General features: G+C 40.6%; 1 protein-coding gene across 1 annotated transcript in view; it reads right to left on the bottom strand.

Moving 5' to 3' along the window:
• Positions 1-9,830, bottom strand: part of LOC138735984 (A disintegrin and metalloproteinase with thrombospondin motifs 19-like) — a 377,361-nt gene extending 367,531 nt beyond the window's left edge. The window contains exon 1 of the mRNA XM_069885117.1: positions 9,707-9,830. Coding sequence (XP_069741218.1) covers positions 9,707-9,830 — 124 coding nt within the window. The remainder of the gene's footprint in view (positions 1-9,706) is intronic.
• Positions 9,831-23,782: the final 13,952 nt, after the last annotated feature.

Here is a 23,782-nt window from a genome sequence, read left to right as displayed (position 1 = left end):
CAGCCTACGATAATTTTACCTTAGAGGAAGAGTTACAGGAGCATAGAAACTAGGACTGCAAGGTAGGAACCAACTTCTTCCCACAGGTAGTGAGACTGTTGAGTAAGTTTAGAAACCTGCATTTTTTTTTTGGATCATGATGTATACATGTTGTTGGTGCAGGACAGAGGTCAGGAAGCCAAGGCTGAATCAAGAGATAAGGCATACCTCAGCCTTTGTTCCCAGCAGCTGCTTCCCCAAACTCCCAGTGACTGGGAAGAAAGAAGCAGAGTGTGGGACAGGGAGGAGCAGTGTCGTGGCACTGATGTCACTAAGGCTGTTTGGATTGCATCAGATGACACCATCAGAGGGGTTGTCACCAAAATTATTTTGTATAAAATTTTTGTGCAGTGTTTCAACAGAAATTTATTATTTTCTCAAAAAATATCCCTGTAGTTAGTTATTATAATTGTTATAAATCCAGAGGACTCCAAAACCCAGCAGCAATAGAAATTCACCAAGACAAATGGTGACTTATGTGGTGATACACCACTAGCTTACTGCAGGGGGCGACCTGTGCACCTGGAGCGAGAGCACGGAGGACAAGACAACACCTGGCCAGGTGTCAATCAGCAGACCTGAATGGACCAAGCCCCATCCGGTCAGCTGCCAATCATCCACCGGGATATAAGCCACATCTAGCCCCTCAAGGTCAGTCACTCAGAGCTACAGCTAACTGTAGCAGGGACTTTAAGTGGAATAAAGCCTGTTGAGTCCGGTTTTCTGTAAGACAGTGCACCACAACTTAAAAGCTGCTTTTAATTTTCTTTAAACATAAAAATAGGATCAAACTTTAACATTATTATTAACTTAACCCCCTTCTAATTCTAAGTGCCCATGTAATGTGTATATGTTCTTTGATTCACAATCCAATCTCACTTCTCAAAGTCCACCGGTATCAGGCAATTCTTACACTGTGTATGAATTTTTACCAGACTCTGGTGTTAAAGATAAAATGTTACTGCTCGTGGGTGTCAGAGAGATTTGTTGCTCATTGGACACACACCCAAACTGATATCCTCCAATTAGCCACTTTAGTGTCTTGCTGAAGAAACTGGCCCCATCATGGGTTTTCCAAATGATAATCTCTTCTTCCAGGTCACCACAGAGTTCCTCTTAGTTCCCTTATTTTAGGAGAAACACTCTAGCCAGCCATTTCCTCTTGTATGGAATACAATAATTTTGAATAGGTTGAACTCAGAACTCACAACCCATCTTCAAAATGGGGTTTTCAACAAGCCTGCCGCAGCCTCTAAAAGCTACTGCAGAACTGACCTCTCTCTCTAAGAGAAATCCTGTTTGTTCTTTCTGCTCTCTCTCTCTCTCTCTCTCTCTCTCTCTGCTTAAAAACCAGAACTTCTTGTAGGGCTTCAAACCCAATTTTTGAAAGATCTTATCAGCCTCTGAGTGTACATTGTTCCATTTCCACCTACTTCTGAAATTCCTTCCAAAGTTCAATTGTCTTTTGCAAAAGCCACTGGGGCCTGAATGTCAGGATTCAGCCAAGCTCTTATTTTAAATGAGATGTGAAATGTTAGTATCTGTTTGTGAAATGACCTACACTAAACCTCCAAATTTCTCTTTTAAAAACATATTTATATGTAATATAAAATATAATATAACCTGTTACACAAAAAAAGTTTCACATGTACAAGGCTAAAACTATACTAATTCACTTTTTGAACCTTCTAATGCACTCAAGTCAGAGCTGTCATTATTACCCAATTACAATGTTTCAAATCATGTGGCTTCATCTGCATGTGCTACAAGCGCACGCTGTTATTTTTGTTTTTATAGTTGCTGCTTTTGTCAAATTTTCTGGTGTTTTAGTGACAGTATTGTTGTAAATAGTATTTGTGAATCTACATCAATAACATTTTTGAGAATGATGTAGTAATTAAAGGAAAAGAAGAAAGAAATAAAAAAGCCTTGTAATTCAAAGTAGAAAGATTTTACAAAACAATTTTGCTGTTAATATCCTAAGGATTTTGTATGGTCTGGTACAGGAGGAGGTCCATAGTTGTGGTGGGGGAGGGGGGGGCGCCACCATTAGTTACCACACTGGGTGACACCAACTCTAGCGAAGCCACTGCACTGTGGAACCCTGGGCCTCGCTCTGACACAGGAGGCAGCTTTGCATCAGGTCATTTCCCACATCATGCACTGTGAATGCTGCAATGGTGCAGCTATCTGCAGAGACCAGTGGTTCTGGAAGATAACCCATTCAGTGAGATCACAGCTGATCTGGCCATGAACCCAGCTCCATCTTTCCTCCATGACCCTCAATTCCCTTACAATGCAAAAATCTATCTTACTACATCTTAAATATATTTAATGAGGCATCCTCTACTGCTTCCTTGCGCAGAGTTCCACAGAATATTCAGTCAGGATTTTGAAAATATTTGGTATTTAGAGTATACTTCTTGATTATTGAAACTAATACAAATTATCAGTTTAAAAACTACATCCATGAATAAATATTATGTACATATATTTCTTAATATTTATATAGAACTTTTGTAACAAAGCATGCATGTAAGAGTAGAGGTGTGTATGTAATATCTTTTTGTGTTTTGCTGCTCTCAAACATCTGAAGTTTATCATGTTGCTCTTGCATTAAACAAGTTTGGTCACCCATGATGTAGGATGTGATGTGTGTCTGTTGTTCACTATGGTCCAGAGATATGATATTTAATTGGGTTGTATATGTATAATGTACAATGAATAGAGGCAAATCAGGTAAATGAAAAAACCAAGGGAATGCACAATTGTGTGGAACACATACTTTATGTAAACCCATGCATTTGAAATTGCTATTGTGCCAAATCATCAAGATGTATGAGGCCAAATCCCATAATAAAGGCTACTGAATTAAAGGCTGTAATTTTATCATAACTGTGGAAATCAACTGGCACATTTGGGTGAGCTATTCATTTTATATCCCATACAATTCTGCCTCGCAATGTGAGTGTGTAATAAAAAAAAAAAAAAAAAATGCTGACTCAAAACTGCTTGTGAATCAGGGTTTAAATTAGCCCCATGAGGTTGAAGGACAGAATTTAACTTTGGGCAGTCATTTAAATGAGGTGATATTGTATTAGCCATTTTAACCAATACCTAGTCAATTGAAGAGAAAATTACATTGATCCCATAAAGGGAAACCTTGTGGCAGGCTGAGCCACTCTGCAAGCGAACCGGGTTACTGAGCCGAGAACCTGTAGGGGGCAGAGAGCCCCCGTGTACTGGGTGCGGTTCCAGCCCTCTGGGCTGATGTAATTTCTGTCCTGGGAATCACAAGCGCACATGCAAGTTCGATTAAAATCAGTTGGTCTAGCTCACTCACGGCTGTTAGTGGGGTTTGTTCGCTGCACATCCTCACAACCACAACCAAATCATTATCTCTCATTTAATATATTTAACAGTTAACTAACAGTTAATGTTTAGCCTATTATCTGTGTGGATACGATTTTTGCCAGGTAAAATGTTTTTCTCTTATCTATATGAATATTTCTGCCAAAAACGAGCACCACAGCATCTGGCTACATATCCTCATGTTGGTTTGCTTTGATTTCTGAAGTGCAAACGATCACTTAATTTAAAAAAATACAATAATGTCGCTCTTGTAAAACCATTGGAGGAAATAATGTTCTTAATCCTGAGTCACACAAGCTTGGAATACGTATGGGGGATTCTGGACTCAAATTCCTGGTAAGTAAAATTTCCCAGAGGAGAGAGATGAACTGCATTTTATCAGTTTGATTTTCATAAATGTCTATTATTATTCTATTCACATGCAGTTGCCCAATAATTCAATGAGAGCGGTCAGTACACGAGATGGAATAAAACATTGCCTCTGTCTATTTCTGGTATCTCTAACACAGAAGACTTGTGGTGAAGCTATTTTAAATAAGCTGGTAATCACCTGTTCCATTTTAAGTACATCTGGTTGCACCCATCCTACTGGGAGGAAATTTCAGTATGACAGCTGGAGAGAGCTCAAGGAAGAAGAACGAAAATATTGAAAGCATCCTTGTATGTTTCTTTGCTTGCTTTGGCAATGTCAAATAAGCAGGTGGTTTCTTGAAATTGGTCTTTGAGTTTTTAAAAACACATCCCCCTTCTGACTTCACCCTGAATAGGTCTGAGAACCACTTATTTACATGGAATACAGTGCTGTACTGTCAATAAAGTACGTTAGAGGACTAATCACTGCTGTCATTTTTTTTGTATGAAATCAGAGAACATGGACAAGATTGGCAAGACCAAAAATATTACCCATTCCTAATTGCAAAGTAATGATTTTCCTCATAATTGCACTCCATCTGGTATATTGTCAATCCTGAAGATAAAATCCCACTATAATGTTTGGTCAGGAATTCCAGGATGTAATGTAAGAAAACTGTAGACAATTTTTGCACAGCACAAATGACAATGTGATCAGGAGAACATTGTTCACTTTATCATAATGTTGAATGAGAAAAAGGTTTTGCTTTTATACATAATACTCCCACACATTTGTGGAGATTTTGTTATGGGACTGTGCCCATAAATGCCAGGATTTCAACCAGGTAAAAAAAATTGTTAAATTTTGCTGACCATAAATTCTGCTCCAAATTTGTGCCTTTTCAATAACTGGCATGTTGAGTGGCAGGGATGAGATGAACAGTGGAACAGGCCAAGGAGTTTTCTACTCAGCTGGAGCTTGTAAAATTTAAATACCGCAAACTGAAGAAGCTCAAACTGAAAACCTGACCATATTGATTCTTTTTACAAGCAACATTGAGGCTTCCTGTACTATTCTGAAAGTAGCAGCTTTGAAGATCAACTCTCAACAGGTAGAACTCATGGGTAATGAATGATATGAGATTATGTCTCCAATATTTATATAAATTTTACAACCAGAAGCCTCTATTGGTTTAGGAGAGACATTTGTAGTAAATGAAGGTTCTGTGCTGTTGAAGGTGCATCCTAATCCATTGGCAGTAGAAAAATCTCAACAAGGAGATTTCCCCCCATCTGCAAATTCACATTCTTCCCTCTCCACCAGTAAACCCATTTCAAATGTTCAGTTGCCAATCACTGAAAGTTACAAATCAACCATTAGTTATAACTTAATATATAACCTCGACATCACCACCAACTGATAATCAATCTGTCCATCTTATATTAACAGCTGGATTAGTATTCACCGATGATTTCAATGAGGGTACATTTTCATTGTCACTCAAGTCATCCAAGATTTTTTTTTACATTCATGTGGCTCTTTACAGTACAGAAATCCTTCCCATATAATGCAGGATGAAAGCTTTCTTTTGTCACAGAATATTCAAAGCAGCAAATGCAGTTAACATCTGAAATTTCCTCCTTCAATAAGTGTGGCTTTCCCCACTGCCACACTTTTGCATATCTACCCCATTTCACACACTTAATTTCCCTATGCCTTCATATAATAAGAGAACATCTTCTCACTTTTCACTCCAGCAGCCTAAATCTGTTATATCATTCTTCAGCGCCTGCCTGCTATAATGTGATCCCATCGCTAGCTATATCATCCTATCCCACCCCTTTCTTCAGGGGCCACTCTCTCCAAATGGATTCCCTGGTATGCTCTTCCTCCTTTACCCATCATTTCATCCCCTCAGTCAGCTCCTCCTGCAAATGCAATAGGTGTAATACTTATCCTGACATCTCACCTCCAACCAAGGGTATTAATGGACCTTCCTGTAAGGCAGCATTTTATATGCACCTTATCCAACATTGTTTACTGTGTTCAGTGCACTATATTAGTGAGACCAATGCAAACTTGCCAATTGCTTTGTTAAGCATCTGTAGGGGTCAGCTGGAATTGGTTCCCAGATACTTTAATTCCTTTACTCATACTTACACGTTGAATTTTCCAATTTCAAGTAATCCAACTCCCAGCTGGCTCCACTTTCCACCCATCTTTTATTTGCTTCTGTACTCACTTTCTCTCAGTCACCTCTTCTTCCATTACCTTATGGCCCCTCCCCAGACTTTTTCCCCATCCCTTTTATGCTTGATATGTCCCCTTCCCATCCTTGTCTAGAAATAGGGTCACAACTCAAAATGTTGAGTCTGTTCTTGTCCAGGGATGTTGACTGACTTGTTGAGTCCCTCCAGATCTTTGTCTGCACAAGATTTCAGTATCTGCAGTTGTTGTTGTACTCCAGCAAATACTGTTTGCTGGTTCAGGAGTGACCACCCATAGAGTTTTCTCCAGCTGAAACATTTTAATAAACTGTTGATGGCTTATAATCCATGAGCATCTTATAAACATACCTTGTCACTGCACTATAGGTACTCTATGTTGCACATGTTCGGTATAAGTGTTGAATATGCATCTTCCTTATAGTCACATGCAATTTCACTCCAAACTCTGATGGGAAAATAATACCGATCTACACTCGTGACATTTTGCAGTAAAATCTTAGTTAAGAAAACAACAGAAGGAGCCTTATCTGGGTGATTTAAGAAGTATATGTTCTTGAACTGTTGAAACAAGGATAATAATGCTGCTAGTTAATCTCACAAATGTGCTGAATGAAACAAAGCCCCATATGTATCAATAATGAAAGGATTTATGATTTGGAGAACCTCTTATGTTGGGAAAGGTGGCCAAATGTCTCAATGTACTGGAGTAAAGATTTAACTGATCAGCTCATTTTAGAGATATATTATTCCTGTCTGATAGTACACATGTCATGATATATTTTTAATACATGTATAGACTTCCAGTTGCTTAAAAATGAGTAACATTATCCTCAAGGATGCTCTGGATTTAAAAGTGTTTTAATGCGGTTATTTTAAAATAACTAATCAAGTAATAGCCCAGTGTGGTCCAACTATGCTAATGCAGTAATAGAGTATTTTGGTAGGTGATGTAGCACATCTTTAAACTGTTATAATTAGACATAGATTTGATGTTCATTTTATCTGAACCTCGCTTCTTGCACAACACCTTGCTTGATTTTAAGGCATAAGAACAGAAATTCTAAGTAACTAACCAACACCACCCTAATGATCAGATCTTCCATTTGGGAAGATCCAGATGGTTTGCAACAGATGAGATTAACCTGGAGAGGAACTCTTCAGATAAACAGCTGGTAAAACTCTGTTCCAGGAGTCAAGACACGATGAGTAGTTGTGCTCCTTACCCTGTCAAATTTTCTGGGAAGGAATATTTTTGTATGTTTTATCTTAGTTATTTTCAATAAGATCACTCAAAAAACCCAGGCACAACATTAATCCTGCTAACTTCTCTGTGGGAAGCTTATTTTCTGATTTGCTGTGCTAAACATCTCCTGATCCTCTGCAGTCAAGCAGTATCTGCTCTCATAAGTGTGGATGGCCTGACATTGAAAGGCTATTCTGGGATGCTTTATTTGACAGTACAGAATTAGTAAATGCTGTTTCCTTTCTAATGAATTTATTCTCTTGCTTATTTAATAAAGGTTTTACTCTGATAATTTATGAGACAAAATGAAAGGTTATTTTTTTGTTCCAGTGTAATTTTTATTCTCTTGGGGAGAGGGCAGGGTTTCAATATTCCATTTAAGCCACAGAATGACCACTCCAGTACAGTCACTCTCCACATTATAACCCTCACAGGGTACTAACCTTAAAATAATATTATTAAACATTGAAATCTCTCAAGAAAGCACTTTTCAATTTTTTATGCTATTCATAAATGCATCCATAACTTTTTTGTGCTATTGTGCAATATGAAAACAAAAAAAAACTTATTGAAAAACATACTTTGGCTACGATTACACATCCCACCATCCTTTCAAAAGATGGAGATTAAAATCCCGCTGGAGAAAATCATTGCTTTCCTCTTCAGATTCTGCAGTGATCAATGTTAAGGCAGTGAAATTTCTGACAGATAACAACCCAAGAGATTTTAATGGTATTTAAAAAATGGTATTGACTATCGAGTCAAAACATAAGACACACAACTCAATGAAGACTAGATATTGCTGCAAATCACTTGATGTTTGTAGTGTCAGTGGTGGGGGAGGGGAAGTGATCCTCAATCAAATTATATTGTTTTTATTTTGAAACATCTGAATTCAAAGGTTTTTCAAGTATATCCACGTGACATTTCTGCTTGAAATTTGCTTAAGCTAAGTTACAAAGTGTCACAAACCAAATATATTCAACACTGAGGAAGCTCAGGGGAATTTTGTAAAGCTGATGCTTGGCTGACTGAGTCTCAGTTACAAAGGGAGATTGAGCAAACATTGGTTAGAATATTGAGATGAGGAAGTTAAAGGATGATGTGACGGAGATGTACAAAATCAAGGGAACAGATAGAATAGTGGGAGATTTGAATACAAGAGGTCTTAGGGTCAAGATTCATTGACTGTATTGCTGATCTCTGACAGGATTACCACCATCTCCTCTGTGGTTTTCAGAACCAGTCCAACATTATTGATGAAACAATACATGCTTTGTCGGGGAGTTAGTGTGTAAGAACTGTGAGACATGTACTGCATTACGTACTTAAATTTCTGCAAAGTTTATTTTCCTCTTTCCTGAACCTCCACTGAGCAAGCATGATTGACGGCTGCCTGCATTCATGTTATAACATTATCACTTTTCTCTGCATTTTCCCCTTTCAGATGAAAGAGGTTGTTTCCTATCAACTATGATTATTTTCTTCATTAACCACCTCAGCATACAGCCCCTTACAGCCCCATACAGAAGCAGAATATTCCTCTCCAAGAGGATGTCACTGAAGCTCTCCTATGTGTTCAGAGCTGCAAAGTACAAAACATAAATGCCAGTTCAGTTCATGTGCTAATATAATTTAACATCATACATCTGAAACATTTCATTTGTGCTAAGTGGAAAAGTATATAAGCAGTACGAGTGTCTATAGTATGCAGAATGGAAACAGTGCTTCCATTGTATTTATCAGACAGTACCCAGAATCTAAACACATAAGTACTGGCACTGTGCAAAACCTATTGCATGAGGCCAGAAGATGATTGCACAAAACAGCACCCTAACCTTGCCAAATTATGACTACCGAAAGATCCGTAATGATGTAATTATAACTTCACTGAAATCCATCTGTTAGTGGGAACTGTGAACTAATAGTTCAGTACACTGCAATCAGAATCACACAGGCAGTCACTTCATTCTGGATAAATAAATGAATGAATATCTGAATGGACCTTTCTTCCACAAAACTGCATGTGGATTAAAATATACAATTGCCTAAATACCATTAAAAACATATGGAATGTTGCCCACTGTATAAATATGTTGCCAGCTTCCATGCCTAGACCATTTCTTGCTCCATTCATTCTGCAGTACAGCATAATACTACCATACATTTCTGAGAACTTCCATTATACCCAAGAGTTAATACAATGCATGTTATATTTACTAATTACATGAATTAAGCAAAAACAAACATAATTAAATCAAGATAAATACAAGCTATGGTGGTATGTGATTTTTAAACAAGATTGTGGTTCCTCGTCATCATTGTGGCTACCCCACAAGGTCCAGGATGGACTTCATTCCATCGATTTATTTATGGGCTTTCAAGTGACTTTGTAAGATCTTCCCCATTCAAGACAGGTTGTTCCAGATGGAAGATCAGGCTTTGGTTGTTGCTGCCTCTCTTTCCATTCACTTCGCTTTTCTTCTAGTTCTGCACATCTTTTGGCTTTGAAACTTTCTGGTCCTTCTTGGCTGGTTTGCCAGAGTTTCCTGTCCTCGTGATTCGTTTCCCAATTATTGATGTTACATTTCTTCATGTTAGATTTTAAGATCTCTTCTGTTTTCTACCTCTGCAGTGAACCGGGATTCACTGATAGGGTGTTGTTCTGATGACTGGCCCCGCCTCCTGGCTCCGCCCCCATCTGCTCACATACAATCCTGGTTTCCCACCTAAACCCAGAATTCTTCTGAACACTACTGTGAGATCCTACCTTCAGTTATAAGCTAATAAAAGTGTTTATTCTCCCTCCAGTTGTGAGAGTTTTTATTCATGCTACAGTTTTATTAGCTTATTCCCTAACAATGGAAGTGCTACTCAAGCTAGGCATACTGCTATCCCCTATCCCCCGATGCAGCTGAGGAGTTCAGGTTGCTTCCAGGCCTATCTGAATGTGACTTGAGACATCTTCCTCACCGATGAACTTTGGAGGTCCGCACACGTTTCGAGAGTAGGAACGAAAGGGTATGCAGTCATCAGGGACTGCTTTATATATGACGCTGCTATCGAGATGTTGAAGGCTAGGTATCTGAAGTTGCAGAACGAGGTCCTAGGGAGGCATCAACTTACTCTACATTGCCAGCCACCAGGAGAGACCATCAATGACTACCTGCTGGATCTGTATACACTTGCCAAGAAGCGCAGGTATGAAGCGGCTATGGACCGCGTTCATGAGGAAGAACACATCCAGGACACTCTAGTCATGGGGGTCCTCTTGAGGTATGAGGCAGCGACTGCTTGAGTCAGGAAAGAAGGACCTGGCTAGCCACATCCAACTGGAAAAATCACTGGAACAGGTCAAACTTGAGAATGATGACCTCGAAGTCAGCGAGCTCGCTCACCCAGGTGACCCCTTTCAAGGAGGGGTCCTGCTATCCTGCTGCTTCCTACACCAGAGAGGGCTTTTTCTGCAGCAAGAGCCAGCATCCCCAATCTCGTTGCCTGGCAAAGGACTGTGTTCTAGCTGTGGCAAGAAAGGGCATTGGCAAGGGTTTGTCACACAAGGGGAAGCCCAGGTAAGTCCATGGCCTGCACCACTCCCAGATCAGATTCCAGCCCCAAGCCGTCTGCCCCGAATTCACCCAAATCCACTTGCTGCGCAACATGCTGATGGAGGGTGGCGGTGAGGAAATGGCGCAAAAAGGTTCAGCAGCAATCTCGCCGCAACCCAAATTCAAATGTGGCACCATCATCGTCAGAGGAAGAAGGAGGGCGCCATCTTACTGCACTACGAGGTCAATGCCATCTTACCCATGCAGCGCAACCCAGAACGGTGGGAGCCACTTGACTGAGGAGCATGGAGTCTCCGGGGACCTGGCCTCAACAGTCCTAGATCAGGACAGACCCCACCAGCTCAGCAACTCCATAGTGACTGTGAAGGTAAACGGACATTCCACAAAATGCCTAATCGACAGGGGTTCTACTGAAAGCTTCAAAGACTCGCAGACTGTGCAAAAATACAACCTGAAGATGTATCCTTCTAATTATTGCATATTTCTCGTGTCTCATTCGCATTCTACACGTGTTCAAAAACATTGTATAATACACCTGTCATTTGAAGGGGAGAATTCTGTAAATTTTGCTTGTATATTCTTGATGAATTATGTGCTCTGGTGTTGTTGGGTCTGGACTTCCTGTGTCACCTTAAAAGCATGTCCTTGGAGTATTCTGGTCCCCTCCCCCCTGTAATGGTTTGGAATGGAGGGTCCCCGAAAATTAGAACCCACATGCAGCCTCTCCACACTGAATATCAACCCTCCATCTCTCTTCCAGAATTTGTCCCCAGACTGCAAACCCATTGCTACCAAGAGCAGGAGGTACAGTGCAGCAGACATAGATTTTATAAAGTCTAAGACTCAACGTCTGCCTCCCGAAGGTATCATCGAATCTAGCACCAGCCTGTGGAGAGTGCAAGTGGTAGTGGTAAAGGGGGAAAACAAGTCCAGGCTAGTAATTAACTATAGCCAAACTATTAATCGGTACACACTCCCTCATATTTCAGACGTGGTGATTGATGTTGTGCAGTATTGGGTCTATTTAACCATCAACCTGAAAGCTTCTTATCACCAGCTGCCAATCCGTTCCAAGTACTGTCCATATATGGCATTTGAGGCTAAAGGTCATCTCTATCAATTCCGGAGGGTCCCTTTCGGTATTACTAATGGGGTTTCTATCTTCCAGAGGCAGATAGATGCAATGGTGGATAAGTAATGGGTTGAAGACTACCTTCTCCTACCTGGATAACATCACTATTTGTGGCCACACCTTGGAAGACCATGATGCCAACCTCCAGAGTTTTCTCCATGCAGTGAAAACCCTAAACCTCACTTATAACTCTGAAAAGTATGTGTTCAGGACTAAACGGCTGGCTATCCTTGGCTACGTGGTGGAGAATGGCATCATTTGCCCTGATTCTGATAGGATGCATACCCTGTTAGAGCTCCCCATTCCCAGGACTACAAAGGCTTTGAGGAGATGCCTGGGGTTTTTCTCATATTATGCCTAGTGGATCCCTCAATACACTAAAAAGGTTTGCCCTCTCTTAAAAATGACTAATTTCCCCCTCAGTGAAAACTAAATGGCTTTTTACTACCTCTGGAATCACATTGCCAAAGCCGCCATGCATGTGCTGGATGAGAATGTACCTTTCCAAGTGGAAAGCGATGGTTCGGACAGCCCTGGCCATTACCCTCAACCAGGCAGACAGGCCGGTTGCATTTTTCCCCTTGGACATTATGCCATGAGCTCCAGAAATGTGTGGAAAAGGAGGATCAAGTTATTGTAGAATCCATAAGGCACTGGAAACACTGCCTGGTGGTATAAGATTTACACTCCTCACTGACCAGCACTCGGTCACATTCATGTTCAATAATGTCAAGAAGGGAAAAATCAAGAATGACAAGATTGCTAGGTGGAGGATCGAACCCTCCACCTACAATTATGACATTGCCTATCAGCCAGGAGCCCTTAATAACCTTCCAGATGCTTTATCCAGAGGAAGCTGTGCCTCTGCACACATCGGCCAACTACGGTCTAAGCATAATGAGTTCTGCGATCCAGGAATTGAACCTTCTTCAAAATTCAAGATCCCATTATTTTCATGTAATAATACAGAAAATTTAATATTACACAAAATTTCCTTCTGCCTACCACAAGGTAGACAAAGAGTTGTCATTAGTATTATCCAATCCCCCTTATTGTAAGAGAGAAAGAGTAGCAAAAGAGTGTTCATGGATTCCCCTCCAATGCTTCGGCAACTGCACATACCCTGTTCGATCAATTGACAACCTGAGGCCAGATCCAAAGCTCTGACACAATCAGGAAAACCTCAGCACCTGAGGCCCTTCAGGAGCCCTTCTTGCCCTTGGTACCCTCTTGAATTGTGATTCCTTGAGTCCCTTGACTACATGTCCCTGATTGCCTGGAGCCGCTCAGTCCCTCACCAATCTGCTTTCATGTTCATTGTCCTGTAGAGTCCTTCAGTTGCTGAGCTCCTCACATGTTGAAGGTCACCAACCTGTAGGGTCTGCTCCACTCTCCTTCTCAATGGACAGTGTTCTCCTCATTTCTGGTGCCCTGTCATTTCAGTGATCTGGAGTCTTCAACCCCTCATGGGCCTCTGCCAAGCATGGACATCACCATCCTTGGCACAGACCTAGCAGCTGCAGAATTTTAATGCAAAACACCATTGGCTCCTTTAACAGATCATTTAAAGCCTGTACGGAGTTGCTGCCATTAAGACCAGGAAGTTGGACCCTGTGCAGGAGTGCAGTGTCCCTTCTCCCTGCTCTCCCTGGGTCCACAGCTGAAGCAGAGCTACAGTTGGAGTAGCACTGTCATCTTTTCCTATCCTACTTCAACTCTCCAAATAGGGAAATTGTTAAGGAACACCAGTAGCATCACAAATTGCATGAATATCCGCTTCTTTTACACATATTACCTTTTCACAACATTTAATAAATGGTACATGCAGAGAGAATTCTTTTCACGCAAGATCAAGCACAAGATACAGGAGCAGAAGTCGGCCTGATGGCCAGTCAGATCTGCTCTGCCATTTAAGAGTGCTGATGCTCATCACTCATCCCTTCTTTGTGGCCTTCTCCCTGTAACCATTAATACCCTGACTAATCCGATGCATGTCAATTTCTGTCTTAAATCACACATTCAGCAATATAGAAATTCTTTTTGAATCACTAGTAATTTTAATTATGTTTTTAACTTGTTTTTTACTTTGTAATGCCAAAGATGTACATTGATAATGGTAGTTCAAATAAAGATCAGTTGATCATTGATTCTTTGATACCTCAATTGTTTCATTGACTTCCTGTAACTGACTGACAAATAATAACATGAGGGAACACAAACGCTGGAATCTGGAGTTGCTCTATATCTTGATGGATCTCAGTTACATTAAATGCAAATCTGGTCACCCTGGTAGATTACCAGATATTTTTTGGGTCTGAATGAAGAAGAAAATCCACCTCTCAAAGACTATCGGCCAATGACACTTACGTCTACTGTGATAAAATGCTTTGAGAGGTTGATTACAGAAACAATCAAATCCTGTCTCAGAAAGCTCCTGGACCCACTTCAATTTGACTATCATTACTACAAGTCAATGAGATCACGCTGAACCTCCACTCAGGTACATAGTCAGTTTCTAGTGTTAGTGGCAGCAAGCATATTAAAAAAAGGGTACCGCAATGCATGATAAATAATTTTAAATTCATTTACACAGTAGGAGACCAAGGTAAGTGCTTTGGTAAAGGTAAAGGTTCCATTATTGTCACTAATACATTTATAATGTAAAAGACATGAAATCCTTCAACTTTTGTCTACTGTAAGGCAGACAGAGAGTTGCCACTTTGTCCAGCGCCCTCACAATGCATGTCTAGGCTACGGGTGCCGGTGATTTGGCTTGTAAATGCACTCTAATTTCTCTTACATTACCCAAAATATTTCATTACCTAGCTAAAATATACATAATTATATTCTACACTGATTAATTTCACATTTCAGTAATAGTATCATTATGCATGAATCTTACACATATCTGGGGTTGTGTCTTGTGTCATGAAAACTATGAAGTTCCAAAGGATCATCCAGCGTCAGAGAGGAGATGATAACATCATGGTTTGTTTTGGTTCCCCAGATGCCAGGCTGCCTGCGGTCACCAGCGCATCACAGAAGACGGAGCACACAGTTCAAAATACCGGGAGGTTGGTCAAATAAAGTTATTAATGAATCCAGTAAGTTCTTCCAAGACCATGTGATAAAGTAAAAAAAAAATGAAGTCCGACTTCTATCGCACAAGGGGACTAGAATTGAAAAAAACACTGTTGAAAAGGTGCCACTTTTGAAGGATGTGCTCCCCTTTAGCTACACCACTTTGTGGATAATCACTTGTATCACAAAAGCAGCTACATCAAGTTGTTGTTCATAGACTACAGGTCAAGATTCAACACCATTATTCCAGTAAAATCTATGATCAAGCTAAAGGATCTGTGACTCCGTTCATCCCTCTGCAACTGGATCACTGCCTTCCTCATTGGAAGACCCCAACAAGTACGAATCAGAAATATAACCTCCTCCTCTTTGACTATCAATGCAGTGGCACTACAAGGCAGAGTGCTTGGTACTCTGCTCTATTCCATCTACACTGAAGACTATGTAGCCAATTTTGGCTTCACCCTAATCTATAAATTTGCTGATGGCACCATAGTTGTGAGCTGAATAAGGGGAATTAGTAAATCAGAATACATGATGGAGATCAACAACCTGGTTGTGTGGTGCCAGAACAACAATCTAGCTCTCCATCTCAATAAGACCAAGGAGAATATTGTAGATTTAGGAAGAGGAAGTGAGGAACCACAGATTTGTCTGCATTGATGGAATGGAGGTAGAGGTATTCCTGGAAGTCCACATATTGGAGGTTTTTCACCTGGAGCCAGCACATTGAAGCAAATGTAAACAAAGCATACTGACAATTCTATTTTCTAAGAAGTCTGATATAGTGGAATAATCCAGCAAACATCTATATGTGCACTGTGGAAATTATAATGACTGATTGCTTCACAGCTTGTTTTGGTACTCAAGCACCCAAGAACTCAGAAGGTAGAAAACACAGCCACCACAGGCTTCGGCCTCCCATCCATTTAAGCCATCAATGTGAGAAGATGCTTCAAGAAGGAAGCCACCATCATAAAGGACCCCCATCAATCTGGTCACCACCTCTTCTCACTGCTACCTTCAGGAAGAAGCCTCAAGTCTAGCACCTCTACCTTCCACACCTCCTGCCCCCCAACAGCTAGTCGCTCTTGAACTTCCCATTAGTACTCTCAAGTATTGCCACAAAGACCTGTCTGCACCATTGAAACATAATTTTTAGTTTCTTGCTCTACTGTAACTGAATATTTATTTGCCATCTTTCATATTTATTCTCACTTAGTGCTGTAATTTAATGTATATTAGGGTTTGTGTTTCTTTAAAATAAACATCCTACTTGGCTGCAGCAAGTAAGAATTTCAGGATGTATATATATATAGTGCTTATGTGCATGAAAATAACATTATTATTGAAGAACATGAAAAAATTGAAGTTGAGGGCTGTGAAGTACGCAAAGCAGTGAAGGATTTCTTCTTTATTGTTCAGGTCTTTGTTTCCATTGTGCAATGTCTTGTGAAAACCTTATAAGTGATTTGTAGCAAGAGCAGTGAGTGATCTTCTCGAGGCATCTTTCTGTTACCTTTCATTTGCTCATCCAATGCCAGCGAATAGTGATCTGATAAGAGAAATTTCTCTCCATCACCTGGTAAGCTTTATGCAGCTTAACAAAACCTCCCTCCATCTCCTCTTACCAAAAAACGACCTCAACTTGGCCAACAATTCCTCAGTAGTGGAAAAAAATTGTCATTTTGCACAAAACTGGCATTTGCAGGAAAATCTTTCATGCATAGATAATGAAATGTTTGTATCAATCATATATTTGTTGTGCAATCAAAATCTTGCTCCAGTGATGGTGAATTTCCAAGCCATCAGAAAGGATAACCATTTGCATCTTTAGTGTGACTGCAGTGATTTAGACTATGGATGCACTGTACGTCTTACACTTTACATGTTTAGCTCCCAGATATATTAATTATATTTATGTCTATAATATAAGCTATTCTGTACAAATTGGTAGGAATATACATGGAGAAGAAACAATTTTAGAGATAAAAGTTAGTCACCATGGCTCAAAAAAATTTATTTTTTAAAAAAGTGAACAAAATTGGATCTATACAAAAGAACAATATCGGTCAGTGTTCCTTTGGATCTGGAGTAGGGACTGTGGGAACAAGCTGCAAGCAAGGGGTAGATCAAGCAGATAAAATGGCAGCAGGATCAGTAAATGTCTTTTGGGGTCTCTTCATTGGCCAATTAGTTCTAGCCAATAAAAAAGGGTAGCTCAAGCTTAGGGAGGAGCAGCCAGTGTTAGAGGTCAACTATAGGAATGTGCCTAAAATGCTTTGACTCATGAGGCTTCAGCAAACAGAGGCTGAGGACAATCTTGATTCCAAGAAGGTGAGGTCTTTGATTTTAAAATAGGAAAGGTTAATCGAGAAGGCAGCTAGGGCAGTGGAATGCTCCAAGTGTAGAACATGGGAAAACTGGGACAACACAAGAGGTACATCCAGCTGCAGCTGCTGGGAGACCATTTTAGGAAGTTGGAGCTGATGAACTCCTGATCATTTAGGTGGCAGAGGCAGTTCTAGAGAAGACCTTCAGGGAGACTGTCACCCCTAAAAAGCAGAAGACAGGTAACTAGTTGAGTTAGGAGAGAGAAGGGGAAATAAACAGACACTGCAAAGCACCCCTGTGGCCAATCCCCTCAACTAGTATACTGTTTTAGATACGGTTTAGGGGAAAAACAATCTATCAGGGACAAGTCATAGTGGTCACATTTCCGACACAGAGGCTAGCCTCTCAGTTCAGAAGTGTAGGGGAAGAAGAGGAGAGCTGTGCTAATTGGGAATTTATTGGTTTGGAGAGCTGTGAGGAGGTTTGGTGAATGAGATTGAGGGTCCCAGATGGTAAGTTGCCTCTCAGGTGCCAGGATCAGGGATGATCAAGTTCATACCATTCTGGAAGGGGAGGGGGGGCAGATGTCATGTGAGGAAGTGCAGGCAAGGGACAAAACATAAATGTACCCATTTGGAAAGGTTGAAATGTTTCTAATTCAATGCTAGGAGTATTAGGAATGAAGGGGATGAACTATGATGTTGTGGCTGTTACTGAAACTTGGCTGGAGGAAGGGCAAGATTATCTGATGCAGGTACCAGGGTTTAGGAATAGGATGGTAAGTAAGAGTTGGGGGGGGAGGGGGTTAAGGAAGTAGCATTACTGGTTCAGGACAGTATCACAGACAGAGAAAGGGAGGAAGCTGCAGAGGAAGTGTCCACTGAGTCAGTGTGGGTGGAGGTGAGAAATAAGAAGGGAGCTATCACTGTGCTGGGAGTAGTCTACAGATCCTCCCCACCCCCCCACCCCCCCCCCCCCCAGTAGCCCTCAGGACACTGAGGAGCAGAGAAGCAGGCAGATTTTGGAATGGTGCAGGAAATACACATTTGTATTTATGGGTGGTTCATCTTCCCTAATATCGACTGGAACGTCTACTACAAGAGAGATTGATGGGGCTGAATTTGTCAGGTGTGTTCAAGATGCTGTATGTGGACCAGCCGACTAGAGGAGAGGCCATACTGGTTCTGGTGGATCTCTTGGTAGGGGAGCATTTTGGTGAGAGTGACCACAACAGTCTTCAGCATAGCTATGGAAAAGGATTAAAAACAGTCAAACTGGGAAAATGCTCAACTGGGGAAGGGCCAATTATGAAGGGATGAGGCAGGAACCTGTGAGAGAAAATTGGAAACATATTTAAGGGTGAAAGGACAGAAGTAATGCGGAGGAAGTTTAGGGACTACTTATGCTGGGTTCAGGATAGGTTTGTCCCATTGGGACATAGAAAAGACAGTAGTAAAAGAGAATGAAACAGGTGAGGCAACTAGTCAAGAAGGAAGCAAGCATATGTTGGATATAGGAGGCAGGAAACAGGAAGGGCTCGTGAGAAATATATGGTGGCCAGGAAAGAGCACAAGAAAGGACTTAGGAGAGCTCAAAGGGGACATAAGAAGGCCTTAGCAGATAGGAGTAAAGAGAACCCCAAGGCATTCCATGCATATATGAAGAACAGAAGGATGATGAGAATGAAGGTGGGCCTGCTAAAGGATAAAGGAGGCAAAATACCTGAAGGCAGAGGACATTGGAGAGGTATTAATGAATACTGTGTCAGTATTCACAAGGCAAAAGGACCTTGATCATGATGAGGTTGAAACTGAATAGGCCTGCATGTGAGAAAATGTAGAGATTAAGGAAGAGAAAGTGTTGGATCTTCTTAAAAAGATTGATGAAGGCCCAGGCTGCTGTGGGAAGTGAGAAGAGATAGCTGTGGCAGTAGCTATGATCTTTGAATCCTCTTTAGCCGCAGAGGAGGGCCAGAAGATTGGTGAATGGCAAATGTTATCCATTTGTTTAAAAAAGATAGGGAGAATCCTGGAATTGTAGACCAGAGAGTCTTAAGTCAATGGTGTGCAAACCATTGGAGAGGATTCTTAATGATAGGTACAATGAGCATTTGGAGAAGTACAGTCCACTCAGGGATAGTCAGCATGGCTTTGTGAAAGGAAAGTTGTGCCTCATGAGCCTAATTGAGTTTTTTTGTGGCGGTAACAAAATAAATTGAGGGTAGGGTGGTAGATGTGGTCTACAGAGATTTTAGTAAGCCATTTGACAAGGTCCCCCATGAAAGACTCATCCAGAAAGTCATGAGGCATGGGATTCAAGGAACCTTGGCTGTGTGGATAAAAAAATTGACTTGAAGGAAGAAAGCAGAGTAGTAATGGAAGGAAAGTATTCTGCCTGGAGGTCAGTCAGTGACTAGTGGAGAGCCACAGGAATCTGTTCTTGGACCCCTACTCTTTGTGATTTTTTTTATATAAATGACCTGGATGAAGGATGGATCAGTAAGTTTGCAGATGACACAAAGGTTGGAGGAGTTGTGGATGCAGCTGTAGGTTGAAGGTTACAAGGATATAGACAGGATGCAGATTTGGGCAGAAAAGTGTCAGATGGCATTCAATCTGGACAAGTGTGAGGGGATGCATTTTGGAAGGACAAATCAGAAGGCTGAGTACAGGGCTAAGCGTGTGGATGAACCGAGTGACCTTGGGGTTCAAACCCATACATCCATCAAGGTCACTGCCCAGGTTGATAGGATAGTTAAGGCCCATGAGATCCTGGGCTTCATTAATAGGGGGATTGAGTTCAAGAACAGTGAGGTCATAGAACAATAGAACAGAAAAATGCCATTCAGCCCTTCTTGTCTGTGCCAACCATTGTTCAGCTAGTCTCAATAACCTGCTCCCATTCCATAACTCTCCAGACCTTGCCCATCCATGCATATTTTTTAGTCATCAACAAATTTGCTGATCCAATATACCACATTATCTCCCGGACCATTGATATAGACAACAAACAACAATGGTCCTAACACAGATCCCTGAGGCACACCACTTGTCACAGGCCTCCAGTCTGAGAAGCCACTATCCACTACAGCTACCAGTTTTCTCCCACACAGCCAATTACAAATCCAGTTTACAACCCCTCTATGTATACCTAGTGCCTTAACCTTATGAACTAGCCTCCCATGTGGGACCTTGTTGAAGGCCTTACTAAAGTCCATGTAGACAACATCCACAGCTTTTCCTTTAAATACATTCTTGGTAAACTTTCTCAAAACTCTACAAGATTTGTTAAACATGACCTACCACACACATAGCCATGCTGACTGTCCTTAATCAGCCCATGGCTGTCCAAATACCTATACATCCTATCTCTTAGAACTCCTTCCAATAATTTACCTGCTACTGACATCAAGCTCACTGGCCTATAGTTACCTGGTGTACTTGGCTTTTCTTAAACAGTGGGACAACTTGAACTACTCTCCAATCCTTCAGCACCTTTTCCATGGCTAAAGATATTTTGAATATGTCCTTCAGGGCCTCTGCAATTTCAACAAGCCTTCAAGGTCTGAGGGGATATCATATCACCCCAGGGAATTTGTCTACCTTTATTCACTAGAAGGCAGCAATCACTTCCTCCTCATTAATCTCCATTGTGTACCATGACACTTCTATTCATTTTGCTTCCATCCATATACATTATCCCAGTTTCCTGAGTAAATAATGATGCAAAAAACTGTTTAAGACCTCCCCCATTTCATGAGGCTCCACATATATTTAACCACTCTGATCCTCTAGGGGACCAATTTTTTCGTCCCTTGTTATCCCCTTACTCTTAATATACTTGTAGTAATGCTTTGTATTTACCTTCACATTATCTGTCAAAGCATCCTCATGCCTTCTTTTTGCTTTCCTGATTTCCTTTAGTATTTTCTCTTACATTTTATATGCTCTGCAAGTACCTCATTTGATCCTTGTTGCCTATAACTAGTTATACTTCTTTTTCTTAAAAAAAAATCACCAATATCCCTTGAAAACCAAGGTGGCTTATGCCTGTTAATTTTGCCTTTAATCCTGGTAGGAACATGCAAACACTGCACCCTCAAAATCTCACCTTTGCCTTCCATTTGTCAGACACATCCTTGCCAGAAAACAACTTATTCCAAATGTCTCTTCTGAGTGTTTCTCATTTCCACAAAATTGGCCTTTCTCAAATTTAGAACCTCAACTTGAGGACCAGACCTATCCTTATCCATAAATAACGTAACTGGACCCAAAATGCTCACCTACACGGACTTCTGCCACCTGTCCTGCATGGTTCCCTAATAGGCAATCAAGTATTGCATCCTCTCATTTTTACCACTACATATTGATTTGACAAATTCCTATTCATCCAGTCCTTTTAAAGTAGAGAAGATGCATTTAATATGCTGAAAGTTAACATCCACTACCAGAACTTTTGTTTCTTACCTCCAATTCTCAGACTATTGGCTGGTCTATAATACAAGCCTTTTGGTGTGCTCACACTTTTCCTGATCCATATGTTCTCTGTAGGCAAGTCCACAGTGCTGTTGTCAAAACACAGCTGTGATATTTTCCCTGAGTAGTAATGACACTCCTCCTCCCTTCATCCCTCCCCCTCTATCACATCTGAAAAATCAGAACCCCAGCACATTGAGCTGCCAGACCTGCCCCTTCTGCAACCAAATCCCACATGCAAAACCACACCCTAAGATCACCTGCCTTGCTAACCATACTCCTCACATTCAAATAGATATATCTGAGAACATTTCTCTCATGTATAAACCTCTACTTTCAGCCTTTACATTGCAATCCTCTCATGACCCTTACCATTTCTCCACCTCACTATCTGCTCTATCACTCTGGTTCTCCTCTCTTTGAAAACCTAGTTTAAACACCCCTCCACACCCCAGAGCAGCACTAGCAATCCTACCCACAAAGATGTTAGTCCCCCCTCCAGTTCAGGTGCAAACTGTCCTATTGGAGCAGGTCCCACCTTCCCAGGAACAAAGGATAGTAATTGAGGCAGCTCATCATGCTCCTCCTGGGCACCACTATGATTGATGTCCTTTTAAAGCAAGTGGGAACCTTTGACTCTTGCAGTGAGATATTGAAAATGACACGCATTTATTCAGAGCTTTTGGGGAATAGAATAAAAACAAATCCAGCTCTTCTGAGCATCATTAATTGATATCAAAAAGAAGCTTGTAAGTACAGACTTGTGTCTGTCTGCAACCTGCTGGGAAGAGTCTTTATTTTGTAGAGAATTAAGGTAGGACACTTAAAATGCCTTGAATCATTTTCTCAGAGGAAACCTATTGATGTGGGCCAAATCTTCATCAGAACCACAGATATAACACAGAACATTTTTTTTAAAGACTCCACATCATGGTATGATTATACTGTGGCAAAATTTGCTTCTTGATGAAATTATGAAAATTATTCAATATTATTTACATCTGGGGTAGAATGAACAGATGTTTGTAACTAAAGTTACAGGATTATGGGCATTTGTTTCCAGGTAGTTATGCTTAAAACTTCAAGGTCTTCACAAAACTGTACCTTTGGTTCAGCTTGATCTCCTGAATAACCCACAAGATATCAACTAAATTGGTTGGGACAGTCATCATTGCTTGTAATATAGCCAAGCAAAACATGGTGGTAATAATAATAATAATATAGGAAACAGAAAACCACTGTAGAAATGAAAGTACTGTAGTTATTCGACTAACTTGGTACAAACTGTAATGTTTGAGGCATATGATGGAAGCTCCTGTCAGTTGTTCAAATCTGACCCAGGTGTAACCACACAAAGAGATACAGAGTATAGAAATAGTTCTGTACCACATGTTGGTAATAAAATAAATCAGTCTCCCTTCAACTTTTTTATGAATGCACAAACCTTTGTTTTAACGGATTTTTATATGCTGGAAACAACAGAAACACTAAACTTAAATGGTGGGATTGATCTACATGGTTGGAATAAAATTTAACAGCCATATAAAGCCTTCAGCCTCAGTTATTGTGCAGAGCTTCATTTCGAGATCTCGTTAACAAGATAACCCACTGGAGGACTTGAACATGTGTCTAGATTGACATTTCTATGTGGTTTTGTGAAAATGCTGCATTATCAGATGGACTGTGTTTCAAATGCAATGTTAAGTCAAAAAATCTTTCAGACATGTAAAATGGAGGTGAAAAATAACTCATCAGCATTTTAAGAATAAGAATATCCTATTGAATTATCACTCAGCTAACACAATTAAAAAGCAGATTAATTGCCTCTCTCACTGATATTAATTGACCTGTGTTGTGCAAAAATTAGTCATCTGTCTTGACTAGATTTCAACACTAACTCCAATACAAATTTATTTGGGATCCCCAAACTCAAGGAAATCTATATTTTTCTACTTTG

The sequence above is a fragment of the Narcine bancroftii genome, chromosome 1, assembly GCF_036971445.1.
Source record: "Narcine bancroftii isolate sNarBan1 chromosome 1, sNarBan1.hap1, whole genome shotgun sequence".
Taxonomy (NCBI): Eukaryota; Metazoa; Chordata; class Chondrichthyes; order Torpediniformes; family Narcinidae; genus Narcine; species Narcine bancroftii.
This window is presented reverse-complemented; position numbering and strand designations above follow the sequence as displayed.